Source organism: Opisthocomus hoazin, chromosome 4 (assembly GCF_030867145.1).
Source record: "Opisthocomus hoazin isolate bOpiHoa1 chromosome 4, bOpiHoa1.hap1, whole genome shotgun sequence".
NCBI lineage: Eukaryota > Metazoa > Chordata > Aves > Opisthocomiformes > Opisthocomidae > Opisthocomus > Opisthocomus hoazin.
Window position 1 is genome coordinate 79612504 of NC_134417.1, and position 15682 is coordinate 79628185.

A 15682-nucleotide genomic window follows, 5' to 3' on the forward strand; every position below is an offset into this window, starting at 1 on the left:
GAGGTTTATTTTCCTTCATTAAGAGTAGGAAGCAAAGAACTTGTACTTTGTGGTGGCCAGTTTGAACAAAAGTTGTCTAATACTGTGTGGTTTGTTTTTTCCCATTATTTTCTTGCTCAATATTCTGTTTATACTGCAGAGTGTGTGAGACACTTCATTTTGTGGGCTGAATATCTGTGTACGTGTATGCAGATATTCAGTATTTTTTCATAAGATGTATTTTTTCTGTAAGACTAAATTATGCAAGAGCTGTCTACGGTTTTCGATTATTTTGTTGCCAAGCTCTAATTGCTTGTTCATATCATAATTGTGAAAATTAATGGACAAAACTATATGAAGGATGTAATTGTTCTTGATGTTCTTGTGGACTCATAAATATAAACTAGCTTCAAAATATATTCATCGTTATTTTATTATTCATCTAATATTTTCTACAAATGCTAGACCTTTCAAGAAGCACAAATCACTGAAGGGCCTCTGTGTGCTTATATGAGCGCAAAACCTTATAGAAAATCACCAGTGAGCCGTTCTGGGTTTTAAGGTTTCCCTCTACACTCCCCCTTTCCCTTTCCCCTGAAATCCTTACCGGCATGTATCCTACATTGAATTTTTGATATATTGGCTATTTTTCTGGTATTATTTGATTTTTTTTTTTTTTTTTTCGTAATGTATTAGCTATTCTTTGGGTATCTTTTGTGTGTATTAGCTGTTCTTTGGATATTATTTGAATAGGTGCTAGTGAGCATTAACTTAGTCGAACTGCAGATTTACTGTGTGTCTTCTCAGCCAGTCTATGAACTATTTAAATGTTGTGGATTGCAGAAATACTCAGTTTTGTTCACCTCACATGTAAATATTCTTAACTGTAATTTCCCTGTCCGTGACAGGGGATAGAGTAGGGGGGCACACAGATCACCCACAACAAGTATTTCTTGGAACGCATTTTGTTTATCAGCCTGTTACTATTCCTGTAATTGAGCTGCTGTTACTGCTAGCAGGTAACTATTCGCACAACACGTTGACTGCCCCGCTCCCGTGGATCCCTCACGTGTTCACCCATAGTCCCCTGGCTGGAGCACCAGTCGGGGTCCGGGACAGCGCCATGGTCAGCAGCAGAGGGTCACACTGCCTCCCCCAGCCCCAGCAGCTTTTTCCTAGGTGTTCAGGGAGTCCCTCCGTGGTCCCTGCTTTGGTCAGACGGGTGCATGTAATCCTGTAGGCTTTGTGAATGGTACCCAGTGCCCTCCTGGATGAGGTTGGGGTCATATGAGCTCTGGGTGATGCTGGCCTGTGTTAGTGGCCTTGGGCAGACTGGGCCAGACTACGGTGTCCTGAGTTGATCAGTTCTTGTAGGTCCAACAGGACTGCTGTTACTCGGCTCTAGATCTTACCGGCCCAGCAGAAACTGTTACGCATTATCTTCTTAGCACGTACGTTTCACCTGTTCTGTTTGCTGTTTCTGTGGTAACTGTTCCTTCATCCAACCCATAGGTGCCTATAGAACCTCCCTCGTGCAGGCTCACCGGAGGGGCCTGATGTGACAGGATGCCATGGTTGCTAGTAAGATAGCTAGTAACTATTATTGGTAGCATACCCTTGCTTTCCTCATTAGTAATTAGCATTTTATTTGTTTACATTACTATTTTAATAATTTATTTAAGCTATCATTTGAATTCACAACAACATTTGAATATATTAGCAACAGTTACAGATAGAAAAATAAGTTTTGTTTCTGGCAATATGATCAGAAGGCAAAGGCCAACTAAAATACGAATTTATCTCATCCAGTCTTGAGCTTGGCGTAAATGTATGTATTTAAACCTACAGCTTTTTTAAAAGAATCATATTGAGAGCAGATCACTGTTTTAAAATTGCTAGAATGGAGAATAGTTTTCTTTTTCTTTTTTCATTCCTACTTAATAGCAAAATAGATTAAGTCTTGATTTTAATGTGTTTCCACAGGTGTATCTTGAAAGACTTTTAACTTATGCAGAGATAGATATTTGTCCAGCAAACTGGAAGCGAATTGTACTGGGTGCAATTCTACTGGCATCCAAGGTTTGGGACGACCAGGCAGTGTGGAACGTGGATTACTGCCAGATTCTGAAAGATATCACAGTCGAAGACATGTGAGTGCAGCATGTTTATCTTTGTCAATGAATGTCAAGGTCTGTGCATATGAGGGGGACGGGAAGTTCTTTCATAAATTATATAAAGTTTCTATACCTGCGTTGTATCTAAACATGGTGAATGCTGGTAGATGGCGTGAGGTCTGCTTGACAGTTGCTTACATGGAAGACATGAATTATTTTTGTTTTCTGGTTGAAGTGTATTTTACCAGTGGAGATTCATGCACAGTGATGAAAACAGACCTGCAGAAATATTTAAGTGTATGACTTGACAAAGAACCCCACATCAATGACCCTGCACGTATTCACTTCCGTAACATTTGCTGTCATGCTAGTTCTCCATACAGACAGTAGACCAACATGTAAGGCAGGAGAAAAAATTGTTGTGATCCTAGTGCCCCTTAGATGATCACCCAGTTATTTATTGGCATTATTAAAATTAGGGCTTTTGGGTTTGGGGTTTTTTTTGGGAGTGCTTTTTCCCATATATCCTGCTGAGTTCATTTCTGAGGTGTTAAAAATCTAGTAATTTAACTTGCAAAGAGCCATTGCCGTTCTTCCATTTATTATCTGATGGCATTCTTAAGAAGAGCGTACTGTAACAGCACAGAGTTGTGATGTCTGGCTGGATACTCCTGAGTCATATCAAGAGTATAGTCTAACAGTAATAAAAAGAACCTTAATAAGAATAAACACAATTAAGGTCTTAATGTTTACAAACACTAAAAGGAATGCTCATTTCATAAAATAGTCGGGTGCTTTTTTTATTTGGCTAGTTAGCAGCTATTGCATGTATTGGCTGACATGCCTGGGCATTGTATCATCTGTACATTCTGGGCTGAGTTGCCTACCATGCACACTTCCCAAGTGCCCGTCCCCGGGCTGGCGTGACTGCGAGAGCGGCACTGGGAGGGCTTCGCTTGGAGCTGGCGCTGGGGTGGTGCTGGGGCTCCGGGTGCCTCGACAGGCCACTGCAGCTCGTGATTTCAGAGAGGGACATTCTCAGTCTACTGGTGCACTCCTTTGTTTATAAGAACTAGTAAGATTAAAATTATTAAAAAGATGTTTTAATAGCATATCTGTGTGTTTCAGAGCTCTGTTAAGCAGAGCTCGGTGTCTGTAATGAGAAGTCTGTAGACTTGTCTCTGCTCTAACTCAAGTCAGGACTGCAGCCACGGAAGAGACATGATTGTGGATGATAACCACTCTGGGAGTAGGGAAGGAGGGAAGTAGCGAAGTAGATGGGAATAAATGTTTATGCAGACAGAATGTTTTTTGAATCTCAGTTTGCAATCTCAAAGCAGTGAAAGGCCAAGAGTTTTTCCTAAAGCGGCCCTAATTTACTTTCTTAATAGTTCACAGTTTGTCAGATTTATAGCTGGTCTAAAAATGATCTGTAAGGGCAAGGTTGAATGTTAGGAGCCATCTGATTGCTTTAAATTAAGCATGCTCATACACTGCTAGATAAGACTTATAAATTGTGAGTAGCTGTCATTCCTCAAGTATCAGAAAAGTTATTTCTAGATCTTGTATTAACAAGCAATTTGTAATAAGGTGGGGTTTTTTCCCCAGTCAGGGGGAAGAACACACAGCTGGCATTGCTGTAGTATGCCGTAGGTATTTTTATTAGTTTTGGGGAAAACTCATTTCAAAATAGAGGTGGGAAATACCACATAATGCCATTTCAGTGTATGGTTTAAAATATGTAAGCTATTATAGGGATGATTGATGATACTTCTTTTCCAATGTAACCCAGACAGAATGAGATTTCCAAAATAAAAGGGGAGGCCAGGAGGGACAAGAAGCTAAAATGAAGCCTGTCACTTTTCTGTATGCTGTATATTCCATGCAGAACAATTTGATAATGCTTCCTTGGCTGTTTTGAGTGTTTCCTGAACGATTTTGCTAAGCTACTTTTCCCTTGATCCTTTTCTTGTTTTTTCGGGTATTCAGTGGCAATAAGGGCCTCTGTCTGTTCACTCCTGCTCCAAGGCAAACTCGGGAGCTTTTAAAGTCTTTCTGAAGCTGGGACAGGAGCCGAAGTAGAGCACTGAACAGCTTGAGGCGGACTGACAGGTTTGACTGTGCTGGGTGACAGTGTTTATCAGAGATGGTTATAAACACGAGTTTTGAAATTGCTGATTCTCAGGACTTTTTTTTGAAGGCAGGTGATGAGGCATGCTGTGATGGTGTGAAGGAAAGCAAAAAAAGAGGTTATTTGTTTTGTCAAACACATGTGATGGTGCTACTGTTAGAAGTTGCACTTCAGCTGTAGAACACCATTGCTCACGCGGCAGACCTGGGCTCCTGGGCTAACATCAGCCCTCTTTCTGCACTGCGCATTCCCTAAGCCAGACTGTGATGAATCCTTGTCCTCAAAGTTTTTAGCTTCTTAACCTTTCCATAAAGGTTTTGGGGTTCTCAAAACCAGCAAAACTAGAAGTCTTTGGGGAGCCTGTGCTCTCCATATGGCACTTGGTGATCTGGCTCACGGGCTTTGTGCCTGGGGTTCCTTGTGAATCCTCCAGCAGAGATTCTGGTGCTGTCAACCTGAGGTTTATATTCCTGCTGCCAGTTCTTCTTATTTTTTTTTCCTCCTATCCCTGGTGTGGTGGATTTTTTTTCTTTCTTTTTTTTCAGGTTGTTGGGACAGTCCAGTATTATGGTTTTGAAGTGCCTAGCTCTGCGCAGGATGGGAGCTTTCACTGTTTGTATTAATAAGGCAGAGAAATGCTAGGTCAAAATCTTCAGCTGCTGTGAATCATTCAGCATAAGTGTATCTTGCAAAACATCCTGCAGACCTTTCTGAGTTTTGTAAGTCACCAGCAGTACACTGAGCTGTGCCTAAAAGCTAACAGAGGACTTGGGAGGACCGAAGTGCAGTATGTGTCTATAGTCATGTGTGTAGCCTGACTTTGAGTTTCTGAGTGAATTTGGAGAGTGGCACAGGAAAACATATGCTAAAGCAGTCCAGTGTGGGTGTATCAGGGAAGAAGGGTATGGTGGTTAGTTACGTTAAATTAGTTCAGATCTGAAATACCTGTATTTTTTTGTTCTGTCTCAGCTGCAGTTAGTCTGCTAATCTAACCTTCAAATCCGGGAACTAGGGGATAGTAGGAACCTGAGGCTATGTATTGTTCTTAAAGGTCTGGGGATGCTCCTCTAAAGAAGTACAGCCAGTGTTTTTCGCCATTAAAATAGACTTTATATTGTCCATTAACATAGAGCTTTAGGCTTAGCTTGCAGAAAGTAAAATCTTGGCAGCGTAAAGACATTTAAAGGCAATCTTCTGTTCTTATTGATAGACGTTTTAAAATGTAATTTTTTTAACTTGGATGTTTTAAAAGCTAGAATCTTCAACAGTGTGAATTCATGCCAAAGAGTTCATATCCAGCTTTTAGATAGTCTTTTAATGTTAATTAATACTTATCATTATGTAAACATAGAATTTTGGCAGAGAGAGAATGAAGGTAAGGAAACACAATGATTATGATGTAAGAGTGATGTAAGAGTCAAGAAAGAGAAGAAGAAAAATCAGTGTTGAAAAACTGCTGTACCAGTACTTTTTATCCTCAGATCCTTCCTCTGCTATTGCCAGCTGCCTGCACATTCCTTGCACATTCACACTGCGGTCAAAGTGTAACTGAAATGTCGTAGTCCATACCTGCCGGCAACACAGCTCTGCAGTCTGTATACTTTTCAACAAATGTACAGCCTTTACCACCTATTTATTTTTTTATTTCTCATGTCTTGAAATCATTGTTTTGGATACATCATATATCTGTGCATCAGTGTTACGTAGGATATCTAGTTACCATCAGATTCATGAAATTTTCCAGTCCTTGATTTTGTTGATTTACTTATTTCTTAAAATAGTTTTTAATGGACTGGTGTAGGTAATAATGTATTGCTATCCCGAAGTTTTCACAGGGTGGGAGCTCAAATGGGACCTCTGTTCCTATCGGGTGTTTTGACAAACACGTTTGTTTTAGGTACTGAAAAACAAATAATCACCACTGTGCATTTTGATTGCACGTCCCAGGGAAAAATTGCTTTGTTCTGTTCATAAAGAAAGATGACAGTATGCTGAAAAATTCAGGTTTCCCATGACTAGTTTTAAATGATTGATGACAAAAGTCTGAAGAGAGTGAATAAATTCTCCAGTAATTCAGGTGTTAGGGTCATTTGCAGCATGCATGAGAGATGTCTGCAGTGTCAGGGCCTGGTGGTGGTCTGTGCTTGCATAGGTGGGGGTGCAGATCCACCTAGTGGAGGGACCGCAGAAACTACAAGGAAATTTTTGTTCATGCTAGCTGTTCTTTCCCAGATGTATTACCTAAACTGACAAAGGTGCCCTTCCGCTACCAGAAGTTTGTGTCTGGCTTTGACTGGCTTCGCAGCAACAGCTGCAGGGTGCGGCATCTCTCATCTTCCTCACTGGCGTATACGTGCCTTGGTAGATGAGGTCAAACCTTAGGCTAGGATAATTGCATCTGGGAAGAGTGAGACATGAACTTGGGTTATACCATTTGCAATTTAAAGTAAATTACATTCAGAATGCACAGTCTGAAATATGTTTTCACATTTATCTTTCTGCAGGAATGAGCTGGAACGCCAGTTTCTTGAGCTGTTGCAGTTCAATATTAATGTTCCCTCCAGTGTTTATGCCAAGTATTACTTTGATTTGCGTTCCCTGGCAGAAGCAAATAACCTGAGTTTTCCTTTGGAGCCCCTCAGCAGGGACAGGGCATACAAACTTGAGGTAAGAGGCTTTCTTTTTAGATTGCTTAGAGTTGAATATATATGGGGATTTGGAATTTTTGCATTGTTTCTCCCTTCTCCCATCTCTTCCCAGATATTCCCATGAGATATCATAATATCAAGTGCCCCGATTTTCATAACTGTTTTGTTTGTGCTTTGGTTATTCATGGACGTGGGGACAGATTCTTGGCCCGATTTGCTTCATACTCGGTCTTGCTTTCGGTTTCTTTTTCAGTTCCAGTTGTCTGAATTGGCCTTGTGAAAGTACTTTCTTCACAGTCTGATTTTGTGTGTTCATTTGGTTTCTTAAAACTGATTATCCACCTTACAGGACAGAATATTAACAAGTATTGCTGAAAAGAACTATTCCATGTGCTTGTTGTCTGCTACTGCTCCACTTAACGTGGATTCAAGTCTGTTATCTCTCATGATGTTTTTCTCAGTAGTGGAAAACCAGAAACGAGCACAATTCTTTAGTGAAGAAGTCATAAATGCTTATGAGAACTGAATATACGTGTGCTGAAAGCACGATGTCGGATGGTCTGGACCTGTGAAATTCAGGGCACTGCGAATTCCCACAGACACAGGAGGAGTTTAAAATCGTTAGCCAATTGTGGGTACTTTGCAAGACTGGAATCTTTTTCCTAAGGTTTCTGATACAAAGTTTTTCAAATAAGGGCATTATTGCATGAGTGTGTACATATTTTGTTACTAATTTTGAAGTTTGCTGTTAGATGCTAGACTGCTTCTAACGTCGCACGTCTTTAATTCCTAATAGCTTGGATGCACTGGAGGCTGTTTGCCTGTGGGTTAGAGTGAGCTTTGCATCTTCTGAAACTGCTAGTGCTCCTGTAGAACAGGCAGGCAGTGCTATGCACGTTTTTCTGGGGGGAAATGGTGCGTGGGAAGGTTAATTGACTTGTTTGTAACTGTAATGGGAACAGAAGGTGGTGGAGAAGGAATTAAAGGAGATTTCACTAAAGTTGTATTTCTCATTCTTTCTAAATGTTCTGCATAAATTTCGCAGGTAACTCCAATAAGAATGTAACTTAATTCTGTGTATGGAATGTGATGTAAATTTGCATCAGATTTTGTTTCTACTGAAGAGAATTTTAAAAAATGAAAATTCATTGGGATTGTAATCTAAAATGAAAAGAGGTAGTTTGCGAAGTTATTAGATGGTGAGTCTTGATAATAAGTGCCATTACCTATACAAAAAATGAGTTACTTCTTGAAGATAATTTAGTACACAGTGTTTCCTGACACTGTCAGTCTGTATCGCACACAATATATAACAGGAGGTTACAAATGAAGGTAACAACAGTAGCTCCTAAAACCTTAGAAGAAATGAAAATACGATATGACTGTAAATATCCAGAGAATACTGGTGGTTCTTCTATACTAACTAAAGAGAAGGCATATTTTAAAAGAAATAATGAAATGGTTTTTTTTCAATAAATCCATATTATTAAAGTTTTTCCAGTGTTGGGGAAGCTTTGTGCTGGTGGCAAAAGTCGGCTGTAAAGTAACTCTGCAGGCCAAAGAGGAGGTCTTCAGGGGAGACGATAAGTATCTGCTGTGAAGCCAAGTTGGTCGACCAGCTCCTGGCCTCTGTTCTGTGGCCAGAAGGAAGGGGACAGGATGGGAACTGCCTTGTTCCCTGGAAATACTTGACTGTCATTAGCGTGCCCTTGGAACTGGTTGACAGCATAATTTACAGCCTTGTTCCTTGAGCACAGTTAAGCATTTAGCTTGCCAAGAGTTATCAAAAGGCATTTGCAGCACTTTTCTAGGTCTCTCGTGTACTGTTCAGCCCAGAGTTCTCTGTTTTTAAAACAGTTGCCTGGATTGTCAAGTGGAGTAGATGTTGCACCACACAGGCTGTGATATTTTGGATACTGAGAGAAAAGCTGCAGTCTGTGATGAAAGACAACAGACTCATAGCGAATGTGTGTACGCAGTGGAAGGATTTGCCTCGTCTGGTAAACTGAAAGGACCTTGCTCAGTCATAAGATTTAAAACAACTTACTGATATTTGAGATCATGAAAGGTCTTGCATAGAGGCATGGTAATGTTATGACACATTTTTGCTACTTCTGCGTTTTCAAGCTATTTTGTGTATCTAAAGCAGGAGCATTAGATCTGGCATGGTAGAATCTGCATGGCTATTTCTGCAAATATCATGAAGTTGACATACCTGTGATGAAAAAAAACTCCAAGACAACCAAGGACAAGGCTAGTAAATACTCTTCCTCATGAAAAGGAAATGCTGGACAAGATTCATTAGGTTAGAGATGTTACAAGAGGTTGTATAGTACTTGTTAAAAATGACTACAATTTCTGGAGCATCTGCAGTGGATGTTTTCCTTACGTTCCCACGATTGACACTTCAGAAACAGCTGTGTCTTTTAAATGACTAAATGAAAGTAATTTTTCCTTACTTTTCATCAGCCTGTGGCCTATAAGTGTCCTGAATTTGTTATACCAGTCCACCTAGTAGCCAGAAACCGTTTTCATGATGCCTCTTTTTTTGTTTTTTTCCCTGTTGTATGGAATCATGCAAATTAAAAATGGCAAATAACCTTTCATTAGATCATCCAGTCTGCCCACCTGCCAGTGCTGTTTGTTCCAACCACAGCATATGCCGTAGTGTGTTTTCTTCTTCCTTTTAATTATGTCAAATGTCAAGGCTTCCTTTGCTTCTCCTGAGAACTATTTTCTAATATGGGAGATTTTTCTACCAAGAAGGTTCTTGGATGTCCAGCCTGAATCCACTATTTTGTAATTTTCTTCTCTTGCACCTGGTTATTCTCCCGTGTACTGAGCTAAAGATGAGTCAGATTCTGCTCTTTGGGGTTAGTCCACAAGATGTCCGTACCCTATTTCTGCTTGTGATCTTAGCACTGTGCTCGTTTCACGGCTAAATTCTGTAAGAGCGTTCATTAGTGCACTCCTAGTTTAACTGGCTGTATGTTGTCTGAGCTTTTTATTGTTAGGATAGTGCTTGAGCACATAGTTCAAACCCTTTGAACTGCGTGCTGTGTTTTCTTGTCCCTAAAGAGGTACAGTCCCATAGGTCAAACAGACAAAAAAAGAGGAGAAAAAGATGTAAGTTACAAGTAGAGACGTGTCTTGATATCCCTCCAGCTTCCCACTGTCGCAGTGACTGACTGAAATCCTGCCTGGTTTGTATGTTCAAAACCCTCTTAGCCAAGAAGCGAAGGGAGAGCAAAACACCCCTGCTCTTTTGTCAGGAGTAACCCAATTGCTCTTCTTTTCATTCTCCATAAATTAAGGACAACCCCCATCATCACAACTTCTAGTTGTTCCAGTGATTTTTTTTTTAACATTTTCCTTCTATATAACCCTTCCAGACTTAGTGCCGTCTGTCCCTGCTAAGTTCTCGCAGGTTTGTGCATTTTTTGAGAGTCTTGCAGCACTTGCAGTCGTGCGCGCGTCTTTGTGCGTTCCCAGCAGTGAAGCCGTAGCCAGCCCTGCTGCTTTCCTGCGCTGCACAGATGTGTGCATGCAGCCAAAATACACGCTACTGCTACTGCTACTGCCTGTGTCCCCTCTCCTTTGTCCTTAGCTGCCCCCTTCGCCACTGACAGAGTCTCACCTAGAGTCTCATAACTCAGCAGAGGAGCTGACTTCTAGTTCTATATGCATATATGTTATGGAAGGATATATATGTATGCATTTGTCTAGCTGATTACAGATATTACAATCAAGTCCAACAGAATTTCACGTGATGGAATAGTGTTGCTGTTTTTAAGAATGTTTTGATTTCATATGAAAAATGGTCCCTTGCAACTGTCAAAAATTGCTTTCTTTTTCTAGCAATAAAAGCAAAAGAAATACCAGATGACAGAAAGGTGTTTATAAGCTATGTGGATTTATTTAACTGAAGGACAATAATAAATATTTACAATTTTCTGCTTTTGTGTTGTTATGCTAAAGTTGACTAACTTGCCAAATAGGCTCCAGATGTCAATTTTGTAAATTATTTGCAAATGAAGAGGCATCTTTAGATACAGAATTGCTTTAAACAGCAGTCAGTCTGTTTCTTATGCATATGATTAATCACCAGAGACTAGAGATGCCAAATATTAAGTGCCACTTCCAAGCAAAATTTCATTTTGTCTGACCAAGTGCCAGAACAGAAATTTTCCTGTGAAACAGACAATTTCGAAGTGATTACCTGCTCTGGCTGTTGGGTGCCTAAGGTAATAGCCTGATTTGGCAGCTGAGAGAAGCTGGGTTCCACCTCAGTACACCGATTTGCCAAGCTGTGGCTTGACACATTATTTCACGATTAAACACTTTTCATCTGTTGGATTTTAAATCTGATTGAATTGCATAAACTTTCTTAGTCCTTTGGGTTCCTGGTTATATTAAATAAAATGTAATTAAACAGTTTTTAGTGAGTTAAGTTATGGTCTACAAAGCAACAGGAATATTTGCATTATTTGATTCTGTTGTTCTCTTCGTGATCACCAAGAAGGAAAACTGTCTTCAAGAATGGTCTTAACAAAAGGAAATTCAGCTTCCAACTAAAAAGTAGCCCCTAGTTTCTTGGTGGTGGTGGTAGGTTTTGTGTTGGTTTGTGTTTGTTTTTTTCAGTTTAACCATGTTTTGCGACTGGCTTGAACAAAGCGTTAGGTGACCTTGCTCTTAGATGTAGGAGTTGTGTGCTTCTGTCATACCTGCCTCTGCTCTCTGCAGGACTGTTAAAATTAAAGGACTCTTCACTGCTACAACTTGCTGTGCTATAGAAGTAAAGATCAAGAAAGAAAATGATGATCAGTGGAGTTGGGCTGTCTATTTGCATTGCCTTGTTTTATAATCAAACACTTGTACTGGTTTTGTTTGTACAGTACTTTTTATTAAACATCCTGTCTTAAGATACCACTTAGAAGCGTTCCCCAGTAAAAATACTGATATAGGTCATCTTATTTTCTAATTTGACCTTGAGGACTGCTTGCAGTGAGCTTTCTTTGCAGTTCTGCGTGTTTGATCACCAAAGTTAACATCCCTTCTGATGCCAACCATAGCCTGTCCCAAACAGATGAACTCTAACAGACATGCCATTTTAGGCCACACTGCTGTATTTGTATATGTGAGGTCCGTAATCTTGGCTAAAAACAGTACAAGAAACATAAAACGTTAACTGCAGTGTAGTATAATAGGAGTCGAAATTTGAATAATGTTTGTGTATTTTTAAGCAAATTAAATTATTCTGAATATGAGTTATGTTTGCCACTGGCACCATATAAGATAGCCTGATCACACAGAAATCACCATCTCCTGCCAAAAGCCAAGTAAAAATTGACTCTGTAGGCAAAGCAGGGTGAGTATTCTGCCGGACCGTTTATCAGTAGAGAAAAACAGAATTACCCCAAGACTTTTTAGGAAATACAAAAAATAAGAGCCGTCCTCTTTGTAAATTCTCCAAATGTACTTACACTTTCTCCTGTTGTTTTACTAAGTTGTCCACAGTTTTCACCAGTGACGTGCTGTATATGAGTTACCGTACAGCAGTGGGTAAGCATTGTCAGCTACCTCGATGAGATTTGTGAACGTAAACCTGTAAAGAAGAGGCTTGGAATATGCTCACTGGGTCCTTCCAAAGCAGCTGTGGCGGGCAATGCAATGTCGGTCTGTTTCTTTCTTTTAAGATTAATGAACTGAGCAGGAGGATTTGGCGAGAAGCTCTTCACGTGTTTTGCCTAATGAAATGACTTTCTGTAATTCTGCCTATATGTAGGGATCTGCAGTTAGTTTTATTTTGTGTGTACACCTGTGGTCAATGCCATTGAGGTTTTTTCATTCTTTTGTCTTACCAGGCCATTTCCCGCTTGTGTGAAGACAAATACAAGGACTTCAGGAAAGCCGCAAAGAAACGGTCAGTCAGTGCTGACAATCTGACTGTGGTTAGATGGTCCCCCGCTATTATCTCCTAACAAGAGGAGACTGGAATATTCCTATGGACATACTGTTTCATCCATCCATTTTTTTGGGGGTGGGCTGGGGGCGGGGGGATGAAGAAAAAAGACTTTTGATTTTTTTATTTTTAAATCTGTCGAGCTGCCTTTACAGTGCCTCCCCATTGTGTAGCACACGAGTGAAATACCGAGTGGAAGGAGAAATGGAGAAATCAGTGTTCGGGAGAGAAGATGGGCAACAGTTTTTTTTCTCACTTTCGCTAACAGCTTTACCCTTTTTATGAGGACACAGCGAATCAGGTGCTTGGAAGAAGAAACAAAAAAACAAAGTAGAGGCAGAAAAATATTTAAGAACTGTGCCATTTCCTAATATGCTGTACTCATGAAGAGAAATGGCAGCATGAAAACAAACCACGTAGTCAGATGACTCTGCACTAGACGAATGAAGTTGGGAGAGTTCCATCCTAAAGGTTTCTTTTAATATCTTTCTTTTTTTTCCTGTTTTTTTTTCATTTCTCATTGCTGCTTCCCAGGATAAATTCTTCCCCTTGCACAGCAGCAAATTCGATGTTTGTATTTACAGTAGCACAAGCCCTTGAATAAATAGCGTTGGGTTTTTTTCACTGCACTTTTCTCTGTAAGCTGTCTTCTTAGCATTATTCTTCATAATTATTATACATATGTTATATTTCTTGTTTGCCTTTTATTGTATTTCAAAAGAGCGGACTTGACCATAGTGCTGAACCAAAAGTGTGTACAGGGATCAGAAGATCTTCAGAATTTCATGATGTGTTTTATTTATAGTATACTTGGGTGTGTGTGCCTTCCTGAGTTCTTGGAATCATTTATTTTTCCTTAATATAAAGATATAGTTATTAAAGTATTCACATGATGATGATGATAAGACTTGGGCCAAATCTCTGAAATTTGCAACAGATCTTGTGATCCTTTTTGCAGATTTTCATAGCATTAGAAGTTTAGCAGAATTCATTATGAGGGAGATTTTTTTTTTTTTGTATGGCCTGACTAGTTCATTCCTTCACCTTCAGGTCCATTGTTGCAAGCAATATTCTCAATTTTTGTATGTTTACTTTAAATCAAAGTAAGTCTGTTTGTATAAAATAAAAAATAATAAAAAAATTGTTCCAGTGAGAAGGCCTGTAGAAGAGCAGAATGGAAATCTTTACAAGGTATTTGTTACAAGGAGATTTGATCTTGAAGCTAAAATGCAAACCCTCATGTTTTTCAGCGTAGGTGCTTATAGAAATTAAAAGTAACTGAACTGTGAACGTAATTTTCCACTCTGATTATTAAGCTCTTTTGTTGTTAGTTGTTCCATCTTACTGTGGCTGTTGCCCCCTTGGAATTTGTAAGAACCTTTTACAGAAAATAACTTGTCAATATAAGCATATTTGCTTTATAATGCCCCAGGGTGACTTACCCCCCCCTCCTTTTTTTTTTGCACAGTTTAGAAGGATATATCTGAAAACTCTCAGTTCCCTGAAATCCTTTCTTTGCGACTGTGACTGCAATGAATGGCAACAGACGTCCCCGATTTATGCACTACCGTGGTAAACCATAACCATTCCATGTTTGTTTTATTAAGCCCTATGGGCTTGTCACAAAGCCAGGGGCCCAGAGATGCACACTTGACTTCCAGCAGGGGGCTGGTCGGATGCCTCCGGGCGGAGAGGCACTGCGGGGTTGAAGTGGTAACACCAAACAGGTTTCTGTTAACTTCGTAATGTGATTTGTGCAGTTTGAGACATGAAGGTTTTGTCCATCAATTCTCCTGATGTCCTGTGGGCCTTTAAAATAATCTAATTCTCATCACTTCTTGTTGTGCCAATGCATCAGAACTGTGAGTAGCCAAGTACAGTTTTCCCTTGAACATGGAATGTAAGGAAAGTGTTTGTAACAATACAGATGCAAATTACAGCATTTGAAACCTCTTTACAGATAGTATCAAAAGGAACATTTTCAGAGCATTTGAAATTCATCCTTTATAAGCATAAATTTAGGCTTTAAAATGTGTAAAATATTTTGATTTATCAACACTTTGCTAAACTATTTTCCATTTAACTTGATATCAGGAATATTGGTTTTATCCATTTCTGGGTGATAGAGATACGAACTTTGGATTATGTAAAGATCTCAATGCATCTACTATAATTTTTGTGAAGTTTATTAAACTACTTTAAAGATTGTATAGTCTATTTATTGTATGTATGTACATACAGTCTGATACTTTAAAAGTGGATTCTGTAAAACCTGGCTCGGTCTTGTTTAGACTATTGATTATCGTTTTAGCCTTGTGCACTGGACTCTACCTCTGTATAGGAGAATTTTCCATATTCTTAATTAGTACTGATTCTGTGATTAACTTGGTTATGTTTCTTGCACTAAGAATTAAAAAAAATCTGCTGTAAGTGTGGATTTTTTCTTTAAGTTTTGCCGTATGAATCCTCTACATTTAGATGGACGTTTCTTTCCCTCATGGTTATAGAATAATACTTTGCTTTTTCTTCTGGTTTGTTCCAGGCTTGCCAAAAAATACAGTACCTGTGAGTGAATCTTAATGAGTGTCTTTTGTTTGCAAGGTATTCTATACCATGTAATTAAAAATTAATTTATATTTAGGATTATGTTGTGTTTAGTGTAGTTTTTTAAGCATTACTGCATGGAAAGTGTCATTGCAAGGTTAGAGAATCACCCAGGGTGTGAGAAGGGAGGAGAACCAAACAGTGTTTTAATTAACAGCACAAACGCAGTGTGTTTTTCATTTCAGAACCTGAAACTAAATTTGCTGTAAATGTTTTCTGGCTTAAGGTTTTCATTATTGCTTTG

At 39.4% G+C, this 15682-nt stretch overlaps 1 protein-coding gene across 3 annotated transcripts in view; it reads left to right on the forward strand.

Moving 5' to 3' along the window:
* Positions 1-15477, forward strand: part of CCNY (cyclin Y) — a 127656-nt gene extending 112179 nt beyond the window's left edge. For all 3 annotated transcript variants that reach the window (XM_075419707.1, XM_075419709.1, XM_075419708.1), the window contains 3 exons: positions 1963-2129; positions 6729-6891; positions 12737-15477. In XM_075419707.1, coding sequence (XP_075275822.1) covers positions 1963-2129; positions 6729-6891; positions 12737-12853 — 447 coding nt within the window. In that variant the 3' untranslated portion in view covers positions 12854-15477. The remainder of the gene's footprint in view (positions 1-1962; positions 2130-6728; positions 6892-12736) is intronic.
* The last annotated feature ends 205 nt before the right edge of the window (positions 15478-15682 follow it).